This window comes from Eupeodes corollae, chromosome 3 (assembly GCF_945859685.1).
Source record: "Eupeodes corollae chromosome 3, idEupCoro1.1, whole genome shotgun sequence".
Classification (NCBI taxonomy): Eukaryota; Metazoa; Arthropoda; class Insecta; order Diptera; family Syrphidae; genus Eupeodes; species Eupeodes corollae.
In genome coordinates this window covers 81,253,632-81,281,079 of record NC_079149.1, presented here as the reverse complement: position 1 = coordinate 81,281,079, position 27,448 = coordinate 81,253,632, and the positions used below count along the sequence as shown (strand labels likewise).

Sequence of the window (27,448 nt, the reverse complement as noted above, 5' to 3'; positions counted from 1 at the left end):
TTTAAAATTAATTACTTTTTTATTTAGAATTTAAATATTATACATTTATGTACTCACATTATGGGATTCAAAACAAAAAAACTAGAATTGAACAATGTAATTTAAAAACCACACTTCTATATTAAATAAATTGGGTATTTTTGTTTGTGTATAAATTGAAATTCCAAATTAATATTTTTGTTTTTTTTCACAAATAAAAAAAGAAACAAAATAACGTTTTTAACTTTATAAAAAGATTGTTTACTTTTTTCTTGTTCTTTGTTCTTATATAATATTTTATATTTTTTTGAAATTAAAACAAAAAAGACGATATTGCACTGAGTATGGAAACAAAAATAACATGTTTTTGCACCATCAGATATAGGTTTGAGTAATAATTAATAACAAATATTTGTTTTGTTAGTTCTTTTTGGAAGTCATTGATGTTTAACTAGTTTTTTTTTTTCTATTTTGTATCCTTATACACTCGTACGTAATATTCTAAAGGTTGTTTTGTGTTACCGATTTTAACTTTTTAATCTCGCATTGATTAAAATCAATTTTAGCGTAGGTGAAAGCAGATTGCTGGGAAGAAGTGTTGGTACTTAGGTTTGTGTTTGGGCTAAGGCGTGTAGAATTATCATCTGTAGTTGAAGTTCTCGCGGGATTGTTTAGAGCGCCAAACAAAGTTTTATTGGAATTTTTTGTGGAACTGATGGGTAAATCGAGACTTGCATAATGCAGTCCTAGTTCGGCATTTGTCGACGGTTGGTAAAGGGCTACGGTTTTCGATGAAGGAGACACAGAACCTGTACTCTTTTGTTTGTTATCGTCGTTATTGTTTATGGACTCAGACTTGAGTGTTTCTTGGCTTCTGTTATCACAGCTGTTTTGAGATAAATATGATGAAAAACAAAGAGCCGCCGTTGAAGATGAAACTGAGTTGGATTGTAAACAATCGTTGTTTAAAGAGTTAGGACGATATTGTGTGTTTTCAAGAGAAAAAATGCGGTCACTGTTCACCGAACTCGGCCTCGATATATTTTTCTTAGTTTGTAACGAACTGTCACTACAGATATGCAACAGTTCATACCCTGAGCCCTTTGCTTGACGATTGGCATTGTTTAAACGGTGATTGCGGAGTGATGGCGAAAATGGTGATGTGGGATTACACTTTGAAGCTCGATTTATATCTTTATCAGTTTCTGATGTTTCATCGCTTATTGATGAGTCGTTTTTGTTTAGACTACAATTACTGTCATCTGACACTACCTTGGTATATGAGGAACTAGATTTTTGTAAATATTGATTTGTATCTGCCTTTAGTTGGCAGTAATCATCTTTTGAGTTTTGTAACCTTAGGATAGTCTTTTCATCCTTATTATTCAAAGAATTTTGTTTAGTACACGCAGAAAAATGAAGGTAGTTGTAGCATTCGTAATCAGCGGTTGATAAGTCAGTTTTTACATTTGACAAATCCAAATTATTTTGTAAGGAAAGTTGTTTTAATAAATTCTTGAATTTTTCCGATAAATCAGTGTTGATTGTTTTTTCTTCAGAAATCGTGAATGAATTATTCATATGCTCTGTCAGTCGTTTGCGATGAGCTGTTTCAGATTTATTTAATGAAGGTTTTTGACTGCAATGTGCTAATGTATTTTTTTCCTGCAAAATTGAAAGCTGTGAAGTATTACTTGCAGTTATTAGACTTCGATTGTTCACCAAAGACTGCATTTTCGGATGACTTTTTATTTTCTTTTCTGTTAATGAAGAAGATGGCGACGAAGATTTAAAGCTTGAGCTGTTTTTGTTGCCGTTCCATGACATTTCTAAATAGCCATCAGGAGTTGTGATTTTTCCAGAATCCTCCAATTTCATTCGATGTGTCAGACTTTCAGATATTTCTGGCGATGCACTTAGATTTGGCACTGAAAATGTGGGTTCATCATAGCTACCTGAGCTGTGTGAATAAATTACAGGTCTCATTTCAAGATAACCATTATCTCTTCGAATTTGTATTGGATCTGAACGGTTGTCATGTGATTTATTAGTGAAAGTATTGTGACCAGGTGAACTGCTTAAAATACTATTACGATATTGGCTACTTTTTGGAGCATTTATGTAGGGGGAAGAGGCACCTGTCGATTGCAATGAATGCGAATTCGAAGAACTACTGCCTGAATTTTTCGAAAAATCGATCTCCATTAGATCGTCCATTCTATCAACGGAATTCTGACTTTTATGTATTAGAAGGGGTGCACTCGAAGATTTTCTACCTCTCGATGTATTTTCTGATGTTGGGTCGAGGCTAGCAATTGACGTTTTGCTATTGCATACGTTTGGTTTCTTTATATTTGCTGCATTCGACAATAATATATTACGTTGAAGATCACAACGGGGTACTTTTGACCGGGAGCCAACAGAAAACGCTCGTACTCGGCAGTTATTTTGTTCGGAGTTGGCTATTACTTCAATGCGAAGCTTTTGATTATGGTGTTCCATACGACTTCCAACAGAATAGGCACGTGGAGGTCTTTCATTAAGAGGACTAAAAAAATATAGAATGAGTAATAAATTAATCTTTTAATACTAGTTTAGGAGTTTAAAAAAAAAACAAACAGATATTTTACTTACATCATTTCATCTTCGTCAGGCAAAATACTTGGGTTGATTTTTTCCAAGGAATATTCTGCAAAACTCATGTCCTTTAACGCATTACCTGAAACGTTATTACGTGTAGCTTGGTTTGAGCATGAAAATGTTCGCCTATTTTTCAAAGACTGTTCCATATCAACATAATCTGAATTTTGAGGCGACATATGAACATAACCATCAACACCTTCTTCTGTGAAACTTGATGTTCGACTGTTTCCGTACGAAATGCTGTTGCATTCAGCACTAGCTAAATTTGTATCACAGCACACTGTTTCGGCGGAAGCGATTGAAGTGTTACCCTTCTCGATAGACTGACTTCCATACGAATTTCCCATATCCATATACTCTGACATTGAGTTACCCATGTCCATATATTGACTTTCTGTTTCGACTGCTAGATTTCTTGAACTAGAAGGCAGGGTTTTTCTGATTTCAATGGAAGAAGAAGAATTTAAACAGCCATCGGAATCCATTCCACCATGAATATTCAATTTGCTGAACATCGATGATGTAACAACATTTTGCTTTTTATTTTCAGCATACCAAAATTCATCGCAGTTTTCTTCAGGAATTACTCCCCCAGGAGAATGAGAACTAAAAAGAAAAAGAAAGTCACTATATTAGTCTAAGTAGTAAATGTAGCTTTTACTTTTAATCTTAGGAAACAGTTTTTATTTTTTGAGATTTATCTAAATATCCATATATCTACATTTAAGTCAAAAAAATTTGAATTTGTGTATTTTGTGATTAAATTATTTCTATCAAATCTGATTGAAATATGTCTAAATTATATGCTCTGAGCTTTAAAATATATTTTACAGAACAGACTTAAAACCAGGCATTTAAACAAATATTGAAGAGACGGTGTGGAACCTCAAACATACAAAACATTCCATAAGCATATCCTATTACGCAGTAAAATAAATAGATTTCATTTAGCTGAGGCTTAAGACATACAAAAAGAACTTAATTACGATTTTAGCCCGATTTGACTAGTTTTAGAGTAATTCTTAAAACACGAGAAGTTTGTACCTAGTCTTGCCATAACTTCTGTGACAAGCATTAAACACCGTAAGACACGAACTTTCTCATTTATTTTTTCATAACATAAGCTTAATTAAAAAAGTAGCTTCGCTCAAACTGACCAACAGTAGCTTTAATGCCAACCCTTAAACGTTGTGGCTATCGACCCATAGTGACACTAACTGTTTCTGTTAATATTTGTAGCAATACCTTCGGTAACTCTGTCTTAAAAACGTTGCGGCTATAGACCCATAGTGGCACGCACTGTTCTTGTTAATATTTATGACAATACCTCCGTTCTCTTTTCCGTTCTTTATTTCTGACTACGAAAATAATGTTAACGATTAAAATATGGACTTTCCGAAAGCCAATCTTAAGTTTATCTGAAACCTATGATATTGACCCTAAGAGGCTTTTGTGTTCCCTTGGTTTTGTTTGTCTCCGAAAATCGTGTAGAAGATTTTATTTATCTTCATTGAAAAGCGTGTTTGTTAAACCAAACGCTCTATCACATCTCTATGGTACAACTTAACAACCATACGTATGTGTCATACACAACAATTTGAGTTTGATAGCCCTTAACGTGCATTGAAAAGGATATAGTAGATATATCCAATTCTCTGGTTTTAGTACTGCTTTTATAAGCGTACAAATGTGTGCAGCGCTCGGGCAACTACTTTTTGCGGTGTTATATGTTCTTAAACACATATCAAACTGGCGGAGAACCTTTTTTGGTAAAGGGACACACTTAAGGGGATATTACTACCCTTATTATGTAAAGACACAGTGTGAGCACTAGTAAGAGGAGAGAGGGGTTGAAAGGAGGTATCGGTGCACATTGGTTTTGAAATCCTGAATATTGCAATGGCTGGGAAAAACGTTCGCGTAGTACGGCTAAAGAACAAATCTTTATTCTTGATAATACGACCGAGGGTATATTGATGAACATTCCTAGAAGCGCGAGTATAACGGTTGAACTGTTTAAGGAATGTAACTGGCTATTTCTCTTGAGCATAAACCGATGTTCAAGCGATGTAAATGATCCTATGATGATTTATCACCTAATAATTTAAATGCTCTCCGTTCAATGCTGTCCAAGAGACTTAAGTAGGTTGCAGGTGCACCAGCCTAGATATGGGAGTTATACTCAAGCTTTGGAGGTATATAAGTTTTGTAGATAATGGCAAGGGGGTGCATCTCGCCTTAACGATACAGACAGCATTGCGTTTTCGAAGCATTAAATTCCACGCGGTTTTTTAATCCCCATTGTACAATGCTGTTTAGGTCGGAATTTAATGAGCTTATCATATTTTGTCGTTGCAGTTCCACATCCAAAGAAGAGGGATGCGAGTCTGAAAACGAATATAAAAAGCTAAGAGTACTGTCGTCAGCGAAACAATGTATTGGATTAGATGTTGCAGACAGGAGATCATTAATAAAAATGAGAAAGAGTGTTGGAGATAGAACAGAGCAATGGGCACACCAGCATTTACTATGTGGTTTTCAGACTTGAACCCATCCAATACTTCTTGTATTGAACGATCCGAAAGGTAATTACTAATCCAACGAAGAAGGGACTCGTAAAAACCGAAAGCACGCATTTTCAATAAGAGAGCTTGATGCCAAGCCCTATCAAATGCTTTGGAAATATCAAGTGCAATAATCTTACTTTCTCCAAAACGATGTAAAGATTTTCTCCACTGTTCGGTGAGATGAACCATGAGATCACCAGTGGACCTATTGCTGCGAAAGCCGTTCTGCCTGTCATTAAGAAGCTTTCGGTAATTGAGATATTTCTTAAGCTGATAATTTACCAGCGTTTCTATGACCTTGGAAAGACGGGACGTAAGAGCAATCGGTCGGTAGTTAGAGGGTGAGGAAGATTCGCCTTTTTTGGGAATAGGCTGGACAAATGCAGTTTTCCATCCGCTCGGAACGCGACCAGAGGGGTAGGACAGATGGAAAAGCTTAAGTGGTTTTGCCAGCGTTGAAGAACACCTCTATAGAGCAATAGCGGGTATACCATCCGGACCAGCGGGTTTATGTGTATTAAGATTTTTTAGGACAGTACGAGTGCGAAAAAAGATTGGCCTCATAGAATCACTAACGCGCTCGATGACAGGCGGATTCATAACACTCACTGGCAGAGTTGAATTGGCGGCGAACTGCCTAACGAAGAGATTAGCTTTCTCTAAAGAACAAACAAATGGAGTGTCATTGACAACGAGCTTAGGAACCGAGGAAGAGGAAGAATTCCTCATATTTTTTACAAATGACCGAAAATTTGTACTGCCTTTAGGACATTGCAGTATTTTTTCCCGTAATTTTTGGTCATGTAAAAATTTGGTCCGTCGAATATGGGCGTTGCATGCCTTCCTGGCTTGCTTGAACTTATTCCGGTTTTCCTCATTTGAATTGGCTTTAAATCAACAGAAACTTACGTTCTTGACCCTAACAACCTCTTTACAGCCATGCGTTTTCCTTAGGTCTGATGCTTTTAACCCTATTCGGGATAAAAGTTCTCTTTCCCAGCCCTAGAGAAGATAGAACACTAATAGTGTACTTATCAAGGTTAGAGGCAAGAAACAAGTCAAGGGTGTTTTCTGCTCGACCTATCACGTCCGATATTCGAGTGGGCTCGTTAAAGAGCTGAGTTAGGTGGTACAACTCAGCGAAGATCACAGCACACACTCCTTCGTATGTTGTCTGGCCCGAATGTTGAAGCCATGAAGACTTGTGTACATTGAAATCGCCCGTAACAACGATTTCAGTGCGAGGATAGGACGAAACAATTCTTTGGATGGAATCAGGCAAAGCATCACGAGACGTTGATACTCTGTCTAGATTAGGGCTTCGATTAAGGAAACAATAGTGAGTGATTTGCTTATTTACGGAAAATTACGGTAAGAGCTGATAAACAACATCACTCCTAATGTAGATGGCGATAATTAATTAATTAATTGCAATTCTATTTTCTTTAGCGCATCACTCCACGGTAACAGAAGCGAAACTAAAAACGTTTTTGTATTGCTTACTGATGTAAAGATTTAAAGACAACAGGGCCTTGAAGTTTTGTAATAGAATTTATGGCATGACTAGATATACGAATAGAATGACTTACAAGTCTAAACTGTTCCAATATTGAAAGGGACCTAATTTTATAATTTTTGTAAAAAAAAATTGTATACAGTTTTCAATTAATCACATGAAATAGAAAAACCCTAAAATTATATCATTAGTTTAAACCTTTTCACAATGAAAACATACTTATAAAAACGTGTTGATGGATAACACGGACTTTCGTCTGTAGATGGGCAGTGTTTCATACTATCAGTTTCATCGATACTCAATGTTGATCCATCACTTTCAGAGGCGTTATTGTTGATTGGAGGACTATGGCTACGTCTGTTGTATGCTAGGCTTGGCACGGTACTTAAGGACGACATCGTTCTTGAGGGAGGCATTGATGAATTATCGCATTTGTTGTATCCACCTTCTGTGTTAGCTCGGTTTCTCGAGGATGGGAGGCTGTCGCATCGATCGCGATTTAATGCTAAAAAATAGAAAATGATTTGTTACTTTAATATGTACATAAATTAAATTAAACTAAGCAAACATATAAATCTTTTATCTAAATCAAGTTTGTGATGCGTTCAACTAATTTACTTAACAAGTTTAATGACATGGTTTTCGCAAAAGATGAGATGAGTAATGGAAATACTTACTGCTTATCGGCGATGAAGTTATAGTTTTACCACCAGAATGAGTCTGCCTGCGTTGAAGAATATTAACTGGCTTTGATGTTTCCGTTGCTGATGATGATCTCTTACGCATAGGGCCATACGAATCATCTCCACTAGTAGACATAACACTTTAAGGTAAAATAAGTAATATTAAAAATTATATTGTTTTGATGAGGAATTTATTTATTATTATATACTTCAGAATCATGGTATGCATATTTTGAGCAATCAATGCGTCTTTTGTCTCCATCCAAAGCTCACCAGCTCCAATCATGCTATGTCTTCCAACCTCCATGTAAAAATAACACTTTGAATCGCCACATCTTTAAAAAATAAAAATTACGTTTTAATATTTGTATGACTTTGAGAATATTAAACTTCAAAAACTTATGTATCCTTGAACCAAGCACGCAAAAAAACAGAAAATTGAAATCTGTATGAAACAAGTAAACCTGCGAAACAATACAACTTTGTTTAAAGTAAAGGAGCTACGCACAGGCTCACAATACATATAAAAAGTGAGTTCACTAAATCGAAACTGGCTCCAAAAATCAAAATCAAATAAAAATAGAAGGCAGCCTAACGATTAAACACAACAAGATAACAAGCCATCGTGAACCTCGATTCAAAAGCAAAAACGATAAGTGTAGAAATGGCGATCTCAAGGCAACCTAGCCTGAGATCTAATTAGCGCTGTAGTGCGCCGTTTTGATAAACGATAAGTGTACTTTTATTATCTTATTTTCACAAATCTTAAATCGATTCCAATCGAAACCATATGGCCAACGAAATCTAGTGATGTCCTTCCAAGAAGAATTTTGGGACACATGATAAAGTTGGATCGTTCGTAAATAACTAAAAACACCTATTATAAATAAGCCGCGTAAAACGAAGAAGGCTCCCATACCCTACACTCGTATCCCGTAAGCTTGTTGGGCTGTGCCCTTTATGATAGAAACGATCATCAAAAAAGGGCGGATTTCCTGAGTTCGATCTCACCATAATTGTATTTAAGAAGCGGCTATAAAGTTCTCTTAAGAATATGTATATATGAATGCAGTCAAAACTAGGCCCAATAGTTTCCAATTTATCATTCCAATTTATACAGCTACTTAACACACAAAATAACTTTTACAATTGAACAGGCCTCAACACAGAAAAAAAATGAATTTTAAGAACAAAAAAAGGGAGACGATACCTCGGCGAATGCCTAGGGATAGATAAAAGAAAAAAGACATTACTAGCAGCAAACTTTTTGACGACCTATGTGACGTCCGTCTCGTCAATGCCATAGAAAAAAAAATGAAATTATCAAAAAGGTCAATATAGATCAGATAGGTGCTCCTAACCTAAAATTCAAGAACATGTTGTTTAGTAAAGTACTACCTCAAGTTTCGAAGTTTTTTGCAACATTTAAATCATAACTGGAGCTATGTACATATTTTGTTTTTGGAATTCGATAGTCATTTATACACAAAAATGCTATAAATGAAAATCTCTTTATGAAAACCAAAAAAATAATAAATATTTGTAAATAACACCAAGTCAATAATATTTCAAAAGTATATACTCTGTTCAACAATTATAATCAGCACAGGGAAAACAGGACGTTTTCCTCTCACTCTGATTGCATTGCTTTTATAAGCGTGTCACCTTTAAAAAGATGTGACAGGTTTTGTTCTCAAATGCTGTAAAACCCAAAAGATCCTTAATAAAATCCACTGATGGTAAATATGGTTTTCTTTGCGGAGGAGGAGTATCGCCGATAAACTCATCTCTATTATAAAGGCCGCTTCGGAGGGTTCCGAATGTAACGTCTTACACGGAGGTAGCTTGTTGGGCGAGTTTGGAGTCTAAGGCGGAGTCTGACAGGGCTGCGTACTGTCACCAATTCTGTTCTTATTAGGTTGGGTTAGGTTGGAGAGGCTGTCCAGATGTCATTGACGCACCTAGAACTCAAGGGTCCATTGTGATACCACTAATGAGGTTACTCATGGGAGAGTAATGAACTTAAACAAACCATTTTGTATTTTTATTAAAGTTAGAGAGATATTTTGTGTCAATCGTTGCCAGTTCAATGGTATTATCGAAGAAGGGATTACCGAGAAAGTTATTCCTTCTAATGGAGGGAGCTGGACATGTACATGGAAGGTACTTTGTCTGCTCAAGGATATCAAGCCTTTTGACCGTTGTCAGTCAATGCTTGGCCATATTTGCTTGGTTGCTAGGCAGGTGGTACTCTGTGACCATCTAGCATTTGTTGATTCTAGAGCATATTGTTTGAGAAGATATTTGCTTGTAGCAAGTGGTGTTCCTATGTTAAGTTTTTGTCTAACATTAGGCAGAAGTGTTCCGTTTTTTGCGAGCTCAAATGGTGATGAGTGATATTCTGCGGTCAGCCTTGACGAGAAATGGTGGGATAAATGGATTGTAACAACATACCTGATATTGACTACGCAGACAATGTGTTAGCTATCTCATAGGAGAATGGGTCTCCACTTAATAACAACAAGGATGGGTAGAGAAACAGAAATCGAAGTGCGAAAAAAATCAGCAATGGAAAAACTAAGATGTTTAGCCTTGGATCCTCCCACTCATCCTCTCTGATAAAAATTGCTCAACAACCAGTAAAAAAAAAGTCAAAAGTTTTCATTATCTTGGAAGCATTGTCTCTACTGAAGTCGGAACCGAAGAAGATATCGCTAGACGGATCAGGAAATTGAAATCTGTGTTCGGAATGTTGTGCAATGTTTTTTTTCTTCTTTTTTTTTGTATATTGAGCAACGATTTTCAGGAATCTACAGACCTTCATTTATAGGTTTCTACAAAACCTATAAACCCAATGGTACGAAACCTGGCCCAATTGTATATTCAATGAAGAACTATATAGGATAACGGGCCAGGAATCCATTGACACTATTATACGAAGGCGCCAGTGGCAGTGGAAAAACATATCTTCATACATTTAGCAACCATCAATTTTTTGAATGAATGAAAAATATGTTCAAAAAAACACTAAAGCACATGAAGCAAGGCACAATAAACTTAATGCAAGGCAGATAAAAAGTAAGTTATAATTAGAAGAGTAGATAAAGTGTAAGGCACCATTAAAAACAAGCAAGATTAAGATTTGCAAGAAATTACATGACTTGTACCAGGGAGTGAGTATTCTTTATTTTTAGTAACAACAAAAAATAATCAAACCAAATTAGTGGCCACCCTGGCAGTATAATGGTTTGGGGAGTCTCTGGTTTTCTAGGAAAATGTCTCTTAGGTTAGGTTAGGTTGAGGGGATGACAGTTGCTGTCTTTACCGTCACACTTAGATCAATACAGATCCCTTGTGATACCCGTGAGTGTTGCTACACAAGCTAATAAGAAAAACCTATGTGTTCAGTTAGTCAAGCCATTAAGAATGTTAGTACCGTACCGTACCGTGGCGTACTAGAGAGTTTCTTCCTTTTATGGGAGAGTGCGGGAAAGTGACACAGAAAGTGCGGAGTGTCTTCATGCACCTCCTCGTCACCGCATCCTCTACATAGATCATCTGAACTGTTTCCCATCTTTTTCATATGATAACCTAACAGATTATATTCGGTTATTATGCTTACAAGAGATAGAAGTGATCCCTTGTGTAGCTGCATAATTCTTTCCCTTTGTTCGTTAAAACAGGGCCAGATCTTTCTTGTAGTGCCGCAGGTGTCAAGAAGGTTCCACCTTTCATCGGCCTTGATAGTTATTCTTTTTGAGATTTCCTGTTTTAAATAACAGGTAGGGGTGCTAACTAGCTGAGCTTGGCTTACGTCAAGCATTGGCCCTAATCTTGCTAATTTATCGGCTTTCTCGTTGCCTAGTATATCGCTGTGGCTTGAACCCAGCAGAGTCTAATGTTGTGCTGTGCGCCATACCTTAAGCTCTTCGCGGCAGCATGAAACAAGCTTCGATGTTACCTCAGTTGCAGTAATCGCTTTTATTGCTGCTTAGCTATCAATGTAAAAGGTGATATCAGATCGTGGTATCGGCATCATTGATGCCTTTTTAGCAGCTGTTGTCACTGCCAGGACCTCCGCTTGGAAGAAGCTACTGTAGTTTGGAAGGATAAGCGAGGCGGTTAACTTGAGAGATTCAGAATAGAAGCCTGCCCCTACACCAGTGTCCATTTTAGAGCGATCAGTATAGATAGCTATTGATGACTCACTGGAGTATGGTATATTATCTATCCATTCCTCTCTGCTTGGGATGGCGGCCTGGAATGGTTTATGAAAATCAAGTTCGGGTATTTTATAGTCTGTTGTAGTACCCATAACTTTTTGAAGGATCTGAGCATGTCTTATGGAACTGTTTATCCAGACTTTAGTTTGACTATATCTCAGGGAGTATATTAAGGGAGTTAGATTGAGTATAACTTCCAGTCCCGCAGTTGGAGTGGATCTCATTGCTCGCGTAATGCCAGTGAACGCATGTCTTTGAACTTTTGTCAAAGTTTTCAGGTTCGTGCTCTTTTCTAAAGCTTTCCACCATACCAAATTACCATAGGTTAGTATTGGTCTAATTATTACCGCATACATCCATCTGATAATTTTAGGATTCGATGCCTTTATGAGTCTATCTTTGGTGTTCAGATCTACCGAGATACTTTGCGTGTTCAGAGATTTTAAGAGGGCAGCCTTCAATTGAAGGTATTTTAAAATCAGGTATTTTGCGCTTGTTAGTAAATAGCACTATTTCTGTTTTAGTGTTTTAGCTGGATTGACCGTCAGCCCACAGTTCTAGGGCTTAGTGGCTCATAACTCTCAATTAAGAGATGGAAGAGACCTGCATTTTGTATGTCGAATGTGAACGGCTAATTTGAATTACTTTTGGAGGATTTGTGTGAATAAAACCTTATCTGGAACAGTATTTCTTACGCAAATACTTGCTTTTCAATTAAATAATTGCTATTAAATTTATAACGTGTGAAGTTTTCTCTTACTTCATTTACCCCAAAGTTGTCAAAAATCTTACTTTGTTTGAAAAATTTCGTAAAAAAAAAACAATAAATTTAAAACAAATTTGTTAACATGCCTCCTTATTGATGTCAAAAAGAATTCAATAACTGCAGCTCGCTGTTCGCCAATATTTGTACGTTCTGAGCCAATACGTATCAGAGTTACCGACTTTGACGACAAACACACATGGTAACTCCCCAAAATGCCCTTTTTCTCAGCCAAACCTTTTCTTTGGACCACAACTTGCCATACATGCTCTAAAAATAAAAGAAATTAATAATGATTTTTATTTTCCAAATAGTTAATTGTTTTTCTTACCATAGTATGGTTTCGGTGGATCTGCAAATATATTTGGTCCAGTTTGAAGTTTGAGCATTGATCGAAGCCAATTATTCATTTCATCTTCGGAATCCAAAACAATACCAAAACCATCATCTTTTGTAGACAATGTTATAACAAAATCGTGTTTGGTGTCTAAACGGCGATTAATGTTTATACAGCTACTAAGTGTTATAGACCGTTTTGGATTAACTTTGGATTTGAATTTCTTTTCGTTGTCATAATATTCTAAACGTGCTGGAGATTTTCCGCATTCTTCGTAAAGTACAAAATACTTTTTTTTCATTGTTTTTAACTTCTTAAGGTATCCATGGAGTACAACACCATTGATGTTCAAAATCGGTTTGTTTGTGTTAGAAGACATTTTAAAACTTTATTTCTCACAGTGCTGACACTGAAAATAAAAAAAGATACATTTTGTTAATTCATTGCAAGCAGTGTCATAGAAGCTACAAATTAAATAACGTCGATGCAGATCGAATATCTCGTAACCAAGGAAAGTTAATTTTTCTGGAGAGACAAACAATTTTTTATGAAAATATTTACCACGAATAAAATTAACCTGTTTTTATTTTATACGTTTAACTTTGAAACAATTGTTCTTGTTGTTTACAACAGAAGTACATCATAACCTAATAAGTGAACTTTTCTGGGTTGCGAGGTATTTGATCTACAACTAATAGGCCCCATACACTACACATGCCTGCATGCGCAAGCACAAAAATGCGCAAACACTTTTTCCCCATACACTACGCATGCAAACTGTACAAAATTCAGTTTTGTGTTCACCGCTGAACAGAAAACTTTAAAAAATGTCAAGCTCCGACTCCGCTGCTGCGGCAATTTTGATTGCTTTAGCCCTTGACTGAGCAAATGTAGCACACACACCACTCATGCTTGCATGCACAAGCAAGAAAATATCAAAATTTTTTGATATTGCTCATGCCGCTTGCACAAACACACAGTTCACACCATACACTGGCAGTTTGCATGCGCAAGCACTGTATGCGCATGCAGGCATGTGTAGTGTATGGGCCCTATAAGATATGCGTATTTTAAGTGTTTTCTCAACTTGGTTTTTTCGACAAAATCATACTAGATCAAAACATTATCATACCATAGCAAAGCAAAATGTACTGCATGGTAACAATCTTTGATTGTGTTCCTTTTAGTGATTTATTGCATTTTATATACGAGTTATCGGATTAAAAGATAATTAGACTTGGTGATTTGAAAATAGACTGATTAAAAAATTGTATTTATAAGAAAACGATTGCGTAGTACCCGTGGCGTGATAGGTCGTTGGACTGTCATGCCAGAGATCTTAGGTTCAAACTCTGCCTGTGTCATCTAGTTTTTTTTTCACGGGTACTGCCTATTGCAAGAAATTGACAAAACCTCCAAGAATATTTCTTGTTATGAAAAGGCCTTTCTCCAATTAGCCTTTCGGATTAGGCTTTAAACAGTAGGTCCCTTCCATCCCTGACAACATTACTCGCACACAGGAATGGTAGTAACGGACCCAAAAACTAATTTATTTTAAATAAAACATGAAGGTTCTGCAGACAAATAACAAACTAAACCAAACATAAACCAAGTGAAAGCTATCAAAAAATCAAATCTAAGATAATGGATGCATATTTAAAAAAAAACACCCGGTATATTTAAAAATTTGAATCCAGAGGTCTGGGTTCAATTCCTGCCTTTGTATGATTAAATGAGCGATTTATTCAATTATAGTAATTAATGCTTTGGTAGTGTATTAAATAAAGATAGAATTCCAAAACATCATCCTGGCTAAAGCCAAGAGTACCCATCTGAACGTTAAGATTGGGCTCTATAATCTCCCAGCACAAAATGGTAAAAGAATCATGGTTATCAGTTAAGAAAACTAACTAAACGGTAACATATTAGGTTAGGTTAAAGTGGCTGCAGATTCAGAATCCACACACTTAGCTTTTGGTCTAAGTGTGTGGATTCTGAATCTGCAGAAAGGAACATTGTGATACCACATGCATCTAGAGAATTACTTCCTACCAGTGGAACCATTTTGAGCTTTTTGTAAAGCGAAGAAGCGCACGTTGGTAAATTGTACCACCTAGAGTTTGCTATCGCAAAAGCTGTTTCTTTTAGCAGAAGTTTACAAGTAGCTATCGGTATACCTATCTTCTCCCTTTCAGGTGAAATAGGTATGACGGTTCAATTTTTAGCGAGTTCAACATATTAACATCGTTACAAATTGAAGAAGTGTGTAAACGGTTTTGAAAACAATTCTTATTTTTCATGGAGTTGCTATTTTATGTGTTGGCTATAATACTAATCAATGGACTTTTGAAATAAGTCTGTAGGCCTTCTATTTACAAAAGTAGCATCCAATTCAAATATAAAAAAGATTGCTACCTGCTCATTTTAATTGTTTTACAGAACTCTTTTTTCCACTGTTAAAGAGTTAATTTAAGAAGTCTACTATTAGACATCTCAAGCCCTTTACACACATAATCAACTCGTAGTTTTAAGATTTCATAACGGTGGCAATCCTGTCTTGATTGTTATCATGCAATTGGTTGTTGAGCTTGGAAGATATTTGCATCTTTCAAGTATTTCTTTAATATGCATACAGTGGCGGCAAATTAATTAGAACCGTTTTTTTTATGAATATAATCTTTGGATTAGTTGGTAAAAATATTTCATTGATTCATTTTTTTAACTCTCTTTTAACAAACAAAGATGCATGTGATCTTATTTACAACAAAAAGTGTTTTCAGCTGTAAAATAAATAAGACAGATATTTTAGTTAGCATGTATTTATAACATTTTGAATTAAATTAATGTAAATTTTGCAACTTAAAACGTTAGTACTTGGTGGGGTTAGACTTATATTTGACTACGAGGTGCTCACATATTTTCGTGGCAATTCTGCCATGCTTCCTCAATGCACATGAAGTGTATTTTAGATCGTTTTCTTGTTCTCTAAACAATAGTTTCTCCGCTGCACCAGATAATATTCCTCCACTTCTTTTAAAATTTTGTAAATACAATTTAGTAGCCCCGCTGTGTTATATTTTCACCATTTCTTTGCTACAAGGTATATTTTTAGATACATGGAAACATTCTCTGATTACTCCTCTGCATAAATCTAAGGATCTAAGGGATCTGTGGAAAATTATAGACCTATTGCTAAACTTCAGTTAATTCTAAAAGAATTTGAAGCAATCGTTAAAAATAAACTGTATAATTTAGTTAAAAATCATATTTCCCAGCATCAGCATGGCTTTGTGCTGTCGACCAACCAATTATCAATATTTACGAATTATAGTCTTGGTTGTTTAGAAAATCGCTTGCAATTTGACGTTATTTACACCGATTTTTCAAAGGCATTTGATTGTGTGCAACACAATATTCTTTTGAAAAAAACTTGAGCTGCTAGGGTTTCAATCAGCTCTCCTTGACTGGATTAAAAGTTATTTGGTTGGATGTAGTCAATATGTTAAAATTGGTGATGTTTAATCAAATAAAATAATAAACTTTTCAGGTGTTCCTCAAGGCAGCCACCTTGGGCCACTTCTTTTAATTCTTTTATACAGTGTTTTTTATATGCCGATGATCTCAAGATTTTTAGCTGTGTAAGATTAGATGCCAGTAAAATTCAAAACTGATATTGACTGCATTGTTAACTGGTGTGCTTTGAATGGTTTATATTTCAATTCATAAAAGGTGCAAGTGTAAATTATAAGAAATTTTGTGAAAAAAAAAAACAGTATTGGGTTTTTGGCTTTTATTTGGATTTCCCATAGTTTTTATTTTGTATGACTTTTTACATTCAATTTGGAATTTTTTTATGACTGGGGTAATATTAAAGGGTAATGTAAAATTTGAATCCCTGCATATTCAGGATTTTATATATAATGCTCGGTGTGATCCAATTTAAATTTATTTGAGACTGTGATCTTCTCCAGTAAACAAAGTGCGCATCATGGTAAAAGTTAAGTAATTAACTATTGAAACTCGATCCGCGATTATGACCCTTATTGAAGAAGGCCATTTGGAAAGAGAAATCGCCACAAAACTGAAGATATCCAGTTCACAAGACCATACAGCTTTACTCTAGTACCGGCGGTTTTAAGGATAAGGTAATAAGGTAAGGACGACCTAGAGTTACGACGAAAACCGAAGATCTGCATATCATCACCATAAGCAAGCGTTCTAGGAAAAAAACAGCAGCAGAAATGCGCGCCAAGATCAATGAAATCCGGGACAAAATCATTATCTGTACCAACGATACAACGAAGGCTGGACGTTTTGGGCGCGTTGCAGTGCGGAAACCACTTCTACGACCCCAAAACAAGATCAAACGGTTGGAATGAGCCAAATTCCATAAGGATTGGACAGATAAAGACTTCAACAGAGTCTTATGGAGCGATGAGTCCTAGTTTGAGATATTTGGTTTAAATCGCAGAGTGTACGTCAGACGCAGTGCTGACCAGAAGATGCTACCAGACTGTTTGGTCCCAACTGTAAAGCATGGAGGCGGTTCAGTAATGGTGTGCGGATGTTTTCCTTCGATGCAGTAGGAAATCTAACACGAGTGATCGGACGAATGGAAAAAGAAGTCTATAAAACGATATATAAAACCTCGTAAGAAGATTCTCCAGAATTGTAAAAAAAAATATTGAATTTAAAGGATGAAAACTCAATTTAAGGCTTTTATTGGTTTTTTTTTTAAATAAATAATTTATGTTTAGTACAAAACTCTCTCTTCACTTTTTTCACATATTAACTTTTTCCCTAAAATTTCAGTTTAGGGGTTAAAACTCGATATTTCTCATATTTCAGAGGTGGTCTCAAACTTTTGACCGGTAGTGTACACTGGCAATCGACAATAGGGCTTGAAAGAAGGCGTCTGTGATCATTGGATTTGAACTCCCGAATATTGAAAGAAAAATACAAAGTGTGGTAAATCATTACACATTCGCAAACCAGATAAAGGTAAGCAACAAACTAATATTCGGTTTTTTGTTTTCTTTGCTGAGCTTGACATATGCCCCCATTACAAGTTTGTCTATTCAAGAGTACCGTTAAGTTTGTCTATTCAAGAGTACCGTTAAAATAATACATTTCTAAAACAATTTAGTGTAAGATCGTTTGGTTTTACTTAAAAAGTTAATCGTGGGGCGCAAAAAAAAAATGCAAGCCTTGAAAAAATAAACTTTGTTATTTTTCTCCATAATTTAGGTAAAACATATAAAAAAATCCAAACACTGTCGGTGATATTGATCGGAGGTATAAAAGACAATGAAGGATCGAATTAAAGAAGCAGATGGGTCAACTAAAAAAAAGTTACAACGAAAGAAGAACTTTACAGTAAGAAAAATTTAAGCAAATTCTGGTTAAGTGCATCAAAAATTGTGCAAGAAGTGTTAATGGAGCAAAACGAAAATATCTGCATCAATAGTACGCCGAACCATGAAGACAATTAGTCGTGATTAAACCAAAAATAAGGATGTAACTTGGTGGGATGATGTAATATTTGCTGCCGAAAGTTAGTATAACCTCTTTGGAACGGATGGAAGTTATGGTATGGCGCAAGCCAAATGAAGTGCTTAAAGCAGGAACACCAAGTGAAGCATGGAGTAGCACATCATAGTTTAGAGGTGCATTTCGGCAAGAATCATGGGAAATTTAGTATTCATCGACGGTATATTGAATAAAGAATACTATTTGCGGATCATAAAAGAAAATTTAAGGCAAAGTGCTAAAAAATTGACATTTTAAGGAATTTTAAATTTTACCAGAACAAAGAGCCGAAGCACAAGCCACATGTTGTAAGGGAATGGCTTCTGTATAACTATATAAAAGTTATCCAAACACCTCCAAAATCTCCAGACCTTAACCCAATCGAGAATTTTTGGGATGAATTGGACCGTCGAGTTTGCGAAAACCCTGTCTCGTCAATAAGTGCACTAAGGCAACGGCTTCAAGAAGAATGGAGCAAAATAGGCAATGGTAAGCAAGATTAATTAAAAATTTAATATAAGTAAGTAAAAAAAAACAATATTAATGAAGTGTTATTTTTTGAGCTGTCGTATTCTTTATTTATTTTATTTTCTTGATTTGCTATTTTATGCAGTACCCGTGGCATGATGGTTGGACTGTCATTTAATTTAAAAATGTATATATATTTAAATTATTAAATATAAAGTACTAGCTTTTAACCGCGACTTCGTCCGCATTAGATAGTTTTTTCGGATAGTAGTATTAAAAACCTGAGCTGTATTTTTTTGTACTTATGTTTGAATTGTGCCGAGATGCGATGAGGCCATACTAAGTGTGATCGTCATAGTTTAGGTTAATACATTTGAAGAAGAAGATAGGTTACTGTAATACATTTTTATATACGACGTTTTTGTTTTTCCTTCCTTGGCCTGCAACACCTGCAATTTTCAGCGTTTGCCCCTGAGCTTTATTTATTGTTATTTCAAATGCAGCTTTCAGAGGAAACTGCACTCTTTTAAACTGAAACGGCAAATCTGTTGAATTTATCGGAATGCGGGGAATTAAAACATTTTTTCCTTTTGCTATTCCAGTCTTGATTATAGCTTTTATAATATTTCGTCCTAGGCGAGTAATTACATAACTTTGGTGCGTCAAGGTTTCTTGCTAGCTACTTGCTCCGTGTGCATAACGTTGTCTACTGAGAGGTACTCGACGATATCTCCATCCACGTCCGACATAATTTGTTTGTTTATCTGACTAAGTGACATGAATCAATATTTGCGTCAGAATCCCATGACAAAGACGGCGGCGTACTTTGAACGCTGAACATCAGGCCAAAGAAAAACTACTTTTACAAGAAATACATGTGATGCATTTCAAGGCGCATCTTTTTATTATGACCTTATAATTGATTACATTAATCATCGATTAGTTCTATAGTGAAGCACTAAAATGATGGAAAAACGAAACTCCTGGCATGTGTTGCTCTAATGGTAAAGTTTTACTCCCATTACTTGGCGAGCCAGAAAAACCTCTAAAATCTCTGTTTTTATAAACAATGAATCAAGGCGATTTTTGAGCCGTATAAGGAAATATAGTTCGTGTTTCCAAATGACATCTTTCGGAGTAGACAATGAAGTTTTTATGCCTGGATTTTCAATTAAAGGACATATTTATCATAGGATTTTTCTTTATTGCCTACAAATGATCAGCCAAAATTCTTGCAGATTTCGAGGTTGAAGAAAATTATGAGGTCAACCGCAGGTGCCAAAACATTCAAGGATTTATAAGGGCTACTGTTTTGAAAATACAAAGAATGCTGCACAATCACAACCACCTCATTAACACTTTCAAAACAGCATTAGAAAGAATGCCATATACGTGTATGATAAGTTTAACATGCTCGACCACTTATTTTAAAAGGGTTGGAAATGCGTTGTTTTCCTGTAATACCTAAATTATCCAAATACATGTTATTCAATTTCTTGTAATTTAGGAGTGAAAGCGATCAGATTCCTCGGAAAGTAATTTTTCAAATGGGAATGCGTTGTTTTCCCGAGGTCAAAAGTAACTCTTGTCCTTTCTTAAGTCTCAAACTATCTCCTTACCAAATTTCATTTAAATTTCTTGAGTAGCTTAGGCGTAAAAGCGATCGGACCGACTGAATTTTTCTATGGGAATGCATTTTCCCGGGGTAAAAAGTAGCCTATGTCCTTTCTCGGGTATCAAAATATCTCCATACCAAATTTCATGCAAATTGGTTCAGTAGTTTAGGCGTGATCGAGTAACAGACAGATAGAGTTACTTTCGCATTTATAATATTAGTAAGATTAGTAAGGTTTTAAAGAAAAACTGGGTTTTAACTTTATTAAAGTTTAAAGTAAAAAGTACAGTGCTTCTAGGGAAAGAAAAAAAAACGGATATCAATGACACTCACTGTAAATGAATCAGTAATCTTATTAATTGCCTTCAGTCGTGTCTGACGCTTTTCTTTGAATTTACCTCTAGAGCACCAGTTTAAAAATTGAGTAAAATTAAAGCATTGGACGTAGGTACATAAGTTATAAATATGACACCCAAATTAATGGAAAACGAAAACTTCCTGAAGAAGAAACCCAATAAGATAGATAGGTAGATACATTTCTTTATTACCATATATAAGTTTTACATTCTATTAAAACTAAGAACATAAGGACATGGCAAAGCTGCCGTCTGCCTGATAGACATTTTTTAAACTAAAATACATTATACACTTGTGCCCACACAATTAAGCCACATCAATAATCATGCGATGCAACTAAAAATATTGGTTTCCTGCAACTCTTATACTGATTGGACCATAGCAGTTAACAAATTCCGTTATCTTAGGTTGTAAGCAAGGTCTACTCATTTATTTCGAATCTTTTGTAAAAAACAGTCGACTAGAGTGCTCATATAATTAAGCCTTTTTTTGAATTGTGGTAAAAAATAGTTTTTGGATCGACTTTCTTTCATAAATCAATTAAATTCATTTTTTTAGTGCATTTAAACCTTAAATTCACAACATTTTCATTAAAATGGGGAAAAATAAAAGTTCCCAACTGAGAGGAAAATAATTTGGGAAAGCTTTCAAAAGGAGAAAAATATTTTAAAAGTAACCCAAACACTAGGTTTTTCTCGGGACAGAGTCAGTAATGCACTTACTTATTTAAAAACAAAAATAGAACTTTTCGAGAATTTACCCCGAAAATACCACGAAAAACCACTCTTGCTGATGACAGGCAACTTGTTAGGCTTAGCAAGAAAGATCCTTTTCTAACTTCAACTCAAATAAGGGCACAAATGGAAGAAAATTACAACTTCGTGCTATCAGCACAAACGATCCGAAGACGCCTCAAGGAAAAAAACTTGAATGGACGAATCGCCAGACGAAAACCGAACCTGTCGAAAAAGAATATTTCTCGAAGACTGAAATTTGCCAAAGATCATTTTCAAAAAAGTTCTCGATTCTGGAATTTGGTAGTTTGGAGTAATGAATCAAAATTCAATGTGTTTGGGAACGATGGTATACCATATGTACAACGTCCACCATTAAAGGAATAAGGTCCAAAATACACAAACAAAAACCGTAAAACACGGAGGCTCCTCTGTAATGGTTTGGGGATGTTTCACTGCATCCGGCGTTGGCCCAATTGTAATAAGTGGAAAAATGACTGGCGATATGTACAGGGACATCTTAGATACTCACACAATTCGCCACTTGCCTGGATATTTCAACAGGATAAGGACCCGAAGCATTGCTCCCGGGTCGTTAAATCCTGGTTTGAGACCAATTCTATTAGTGTTCTGGAATGGCCAGCTCAGAGCCCCATAGAAAATCTATGGGGTATTATAAAAAGGGCAGTGGCAACAAGAAAACCCATGAATAGAAGCTCTTTGTGGCTTATTATCTAACAGGAGTGGAATAAAATAACACCCTCTCAATGTGCGGCTTTAGTTGGTACGATGACCGACAGATGTGCTGAAGTTATACGACAAAAGGCATATTCAACTAAATACTAGCTTTACTAACGGTAAAACATATCTTTGGCGTTGATTATGGTGTTATTTAAGTTCTTAATTGCAGACGGCTTAATTAATGATTATCAAGCAGAGAATCTGAACTCACAGTTATTTACGAGACTTAAATTATGTAAATTATGAATTAATTTGATTTTTTTTAAATACATTTATTGAATAAATACAATAACTTTTAAAATGATCATGCCTTGAACCTTTTCTTGAATAAATACATTTTTCCACTAGAATGGCTTAATTGCATGAGCACAAGAGTAAGTAAAATATAAAAGTTTTTAAATCTTCAATAAACAGTTTTTTACATTTTTTATTTATTTTATCAACTTATTCGACTTTTAAAGAGAAAATTGTTAAAGAAAAAGCGAATCTTAAAAAAGGAGTAGTTTTTGTTTTTGTTTTCATGATTTGAAAAACAAATATTTGTTATTTTTTTAACTTGGAGAATATTTCTTAAGGTTCAAAAACTATTGCGATATGACAACGCATGTTTACAATATTTAAAGAGATTTAGCCAACCAATTGATCCGTTAAGAATATCAATAAGCTCATTCAAAGTCAAAAAACTGGCTTGCAATATTGGGCAAACTGCTATAAAATGGTGAGTACCTTCAAGTTCTCTTAAATTGCAGAGTGCAGATTTGTGATAAATAGGATCTAAAAAGCACAAAGTTTAGATTAAGTATTTCGACTCTAGCCCTAGAGATGATACCGATAGCTTCTGCAGTCAGTTCCTTGCAAAAATAACTCATATCAGATGACAATTGGTGGTTCAGGTTCCTGTAAATGTTTCTACTTTCTGAAAAGGATGCTCTTTCTAAATATTGTAAATATATCGCATTATCAGTTTTAGCAATCAGGTCATGAAGTAAATTCTGCCATTCAATAACGTTATTTTCAGTTAAAAGAAGCGTTACATTTTATGCCGCAGCAAGATAGTCGATTCTTTGAAAGGTGTTGCGTTTCTTCGAAGTTGCCTCAACAGAATTGAATTATGTAGTCCGTTTTCTCTTTTCACTACTGTAGTCAGATATTTGGCATGCGATTTAAGATTTTGGATGTAAATCGGTGCTAAACCTGACTCTACATGTAAAGCATACGTTGGTGTTGCGTTAGGTAATCGGAATAGTCGTTTGAAAAAGAACCTCTGGATACTTTAGAATTCCTCATATTGTGCGTACCCAAATGCTTGCACCCCATAACACATACAAGTATTGACTGTTGCTTTGAACACTGGGTACTTCGATGCTACATCAATGTTGCTGTTGCTGAAAAACATTGGTCACATCAGATTTATAGCTAGTTTGCCTTCCCTACCTTTCTCCTTTGTATGTTTACTCCAGTTAAGGTAAGATGTTATCAACACTCCCAGGTACTTGAACTCCTTTACTACATCGCGATCGGTGCGCTCATTGTTGATGGTCCATGATTCCTCCGAAAGCCTTCTTAGGTGTCTAGATTCAAAAATCATAGCTTTTGTTTTACTTGTATTGATTTTTAGGCCCCAAGTTGAACAGTAGTCTTGAAGTCTGTTGATTTGCAGTTGCAGAGCACATGGTGTATCAGCCAATAGCACCAGGTTATCAGCATACAGTAAGACTTTGACTAAGGAGCCCGCAAAAAATTCACCTCCCGGAAGAATTTCAGTGACAACGTCGATATAAAGGGCAAACAAAATTGGGCTGAGATTACATCCTTTGGAAACGCCCGTAGACGTCTCAAACCATTCCGATAAGATGCTTCCATTCCAAACTGCCGCAGTTGTTGAATCCAGGAATTTGGAGTATAATAGAAGAAGTTCATAAATACACCTATAGACGATAGCTTGTAGATCAATGCTTGCCTATTTACCGTGTCAAAGGCCGCTTTAAAATCTACGAAGCAAACGTAGAGCCTCTTAGAATTCTCCAAATACTTTGATGCAATTCTAGACAGCGCGAAGATATGATCCACAGTAGAGTTTCAACAATTGTGCGGCGTTTCTTTCAACTTCACGTATGTATGTCATACAAATCCTTAAAATTTCGAGATGTTTGGTATCCTTGACGCAAATACCAAGTTTTTAGTTTTAAACATATTAAGTTCTTTCCACTTCTGCGCGCCACCTGATCCGCGGTCTTCCTCTACTGCACTGTCCTTTGGGTGTGGATTCGAAGACTTTCCGGGCCGGAGCATTGGTTTCCATGCGCTCTACGTGACCCAGCTATCTTAGTCGTTGGACTTTTACCCTTCTGGCTAAGTCTACGTCGCTGTACAGCCCGTAAAGCTCGTCGTTCCATCTTCTCCTCCACTCCCCTTCGATGCATACGGGACCGTAGATCAGAAGAAGAACTTTTCTCTCGAAGCGACCCAAGGTGTTTTCATCCGCTTTTATCATAATTCATGCTTCTGCACCGTATAACAGGACGGGGATGATAAGGGTCTTATATAGAAACACTTTGGCCCCACGAGAGAGGACTTTACCACTCAATTGCTTTCTTAGTCCAAAGAAACAGCGGTTAGCAAGAGTTATTCTGCGTTTGATCTCAGCGCTGGTGTTGTTTTCTGCGTTTACAGCGGTGCCTAGGTAGGCAAAGTCCTTGACTACCTCAAAGTTACGTCTGTCGATGGTGACGTTTTGACCAAAACGTTGGTGTTGTATATCCTTTATTGACGACAGCATGTACTTTGTTTTGCCCTCATTAACCGTTAAACACATTTTTGCCGAATCTGCCTCAATACTCACAAAAGCCCCATTGACTTCCTTACTCCATGATTTAAATGAGAGAGTTTCAGAGAAAAAACGGAGTCCTGAAACACACCAGCTTTTGTTCAGAAGCTTTCACACTTTTAGAAAACACGCCAGCGCAATGGACAATTCGCCTTTTTTGACATGGACTTGACAATAGCTTTTTTTATTCTATTCAGAATGAGACGCGAAGATTAGGGTTGTTAAAAACATCACGCATTGGTTCAACACGTGTTCCAAACAAACGAACCATTTAGTTTCGAGACAATTAGAAAAAATGAAATACATTTAAATGACTCGACAGATCATTTAAAATATTTTCCGGATGATATCCAACTATATAATAAGGCTCAATATTATGACTCTGAAATTACCCAAGAACCCAATTCGGTTGACAAAACCTCTTTAAAAAACAGGAGAGCATTGTTGTTTTGCATTGTTTACTCAAATTGTTCAATGACCTTAAGAAATTAGGAAACTTATAGAACGGGGGATTGAAAAGCTTGAAATGGAGCAAATAAGGACGGAAGGACGGAATTGAAAACAAAATACCTCCCAGATTATTGTTTTTCTTGATCTTCTCCATCTGATCTTATACCTGGAAGGTTGCGCGCTTTTATAAAAGAATTGGATTCGCATCAAATACCCATAACAATAATTTAGCACAAAACATGTTTAAAAATCATAGAGAACACGTTGTTTTCAATTTTTTTGTATAATTGCCTTTTCTACTCGCCAAAAAAAAGAACACTCATTTTACCAAAATTTATTTTGATGATAATAAAATAACAACAAATAAATACAATGGAAGGTCTTCAAAAGTTTCAATAACTTAGATATCGCTTAATACACGATCATAGTACCTATATTTTGTTTGTGTTTTTCTTTGCTCGCACCAAGAATATTTTCAGCAAAACAAATCTGATTAAGGAAAATGGAAATAAATACAAAATGAATACGAATTACTGTTACCTATTATGTTTTTCTTTTTGTTATTAATTCATTTGTCACAGCTTTCAGATCTTTCCACCCTTCGAATGTTGCTCATTTGTTTTGATTTTGTTTTGTATTATTTGGTTTCCACTCGTTTAGCCATATTTTAAGAAAATTTCAGATCAGGAATAGGAATTAAAAAAAAAATAAAAACGACAGCCAGCGTATTGTAGTGCCACAAAAGTTACGTATACTTTTAAGTTGGTATTTACATCAATACAAAGTGATCGTTATGAAGGTTAACACACTGCACAAACCCAACCCGATTCCGACGATATATTAAATTGAAATTCTTCTACTTTTTTAACAATATAGAACGAAGAAAAACAAAAATATAAAATACGTGGCAGATTGACCAGAATCCTATTTAATATATACTAAAATAAAAATCGTTCCTTTCGCCGTCGTGTCGTAGTCTTTCAGTGATAAAATAAAATTTAACCATAAAGAGGAACTAACGACGCAGTGTATAAATTACATATGGGCGTGGAAATGGAAACTGTTTACGGATACTTATAACAGAGTTATGCGGAGTTTTTCATTTCCATTCTTCGAAAATAGCATAACAAACACATTGCAAAAGAGACCCGAGTTAAAAAATTATAATTGCAAAACTAACAGAAACAAGCATCATATATACGGTTTATATTTATTTTTCACTTTTTCAGAGCACACACGAAAATTTATCTTTATTTAGTTGAAGATTGGAAAATTTTTGTTCAACCTGTCAATATTTTGATTTTTCGAATTGTAATAACCCCACCGATGCGTTTTAAAGAGAACGTCAGGAAACCAGGAGTAGAATTTTGCGTCTTAAGAATGTGGATTTGGAGCGAATGTCAGGGAGATGCGAAAAATTCCAGAATGGCCAGCAAGTGTCCACAGCATATAATCTTAACCCTCAATAATAAACACACACATACAAAGAATTGATTTGCTGGTTCGAAAATGATTGTCGAACTAAGCAATGGGTTGAAATTGAGTTGAAGTTTAACAACTGCGAAAATAGACTTCATACTAAAAAATTGTAAAAAAAAATCATCCAAAAGAACAAGACTCCAGTTTTTATATCTGAAAAAGATTATGTGTATGAAAATTTGTCCGAGTAAACAAAAATGGTCTATTTTCAAAAGGGTATGGTAAGAAAATGTGAGGAATAATTTATCACACCGATTACAGATTTTGCTAAGCAAGCTGGGGAGAATCAAGTGTCAAGTTTTGACATTTCTATCATATAGGAAAAACCAGCTCAGAATGTATTCCCAATTCTTTCATCAGATTCAGAAGTATATTTAATTTGTTTTCTATTTTGCAAATTGAATTCAAATAACAGCCTGTTTTTAGATTATGGTTTCAAGCTAAATGGTTTGTAGATGTTCAGGTAGAACAGGTGACACTATTGGTGAAAAACTGTTTTGTCTATTGTTGACACTGAAATCTTACAAATCTACAAAT

At 35.5% G+C, this 27,448-nt stretch overlaps 1 protein-coding gene across 1 annotated transcript; it reads right to left on the bottom strand.

The window, feature by feature from the left end:
* On the bottom strand, positions 1–26,813 carry LOC129949637 (insulin receptor substrate 1). Its single transcript, XM_056061209.1, has 8 exons — positions 25,973–26,813; positions 12,706–13,120; positions 12,464–12,644; positions 7,598–7,723; positions 7,383–7,528; positions 6,925–7,210; positions 2,614–3,228; positions 1–2,527 (listed from the first exon to the last, which is right to left on the bottom strand). Exons 2-8 carry the CDS (start codon positions 13,088–13,090, stop codon positions 481–483), a joined length of 3,786 nt encoding a protein of 1,261 aa, XP_055917184.1. The 5' UTR covers positions 13,091–13,120; positions 25,973–26,813; the 3' UTR covers positions 1–480.
* Between the last annotated feature and the right edge of the window lie 635 nt (positions 26,814–27,448).

Coding starts and splice junctions, on each gene's coding strand:
- LOC129949637 (XM_056061209.1), bottom strand. CDS start 13,090: ATGTCTTCTAACACAAACAAACCGATTTTGAACATCAATGGTGTTGTA. Junction 12,645..12,705: donor TCCACCGAAACCATACTATG/GTAAGAAAAACA, acceptor TTTTATTTTTAG/AGCATGTATGGCAAGTTGTG. Junction 7,724..12,463: donor TTTTTGACATCAATAAGGAG/GCATGTTAACAA, acceptor TATTTTTTAAAG/ATGTGGCGATTCAAAGTGTT.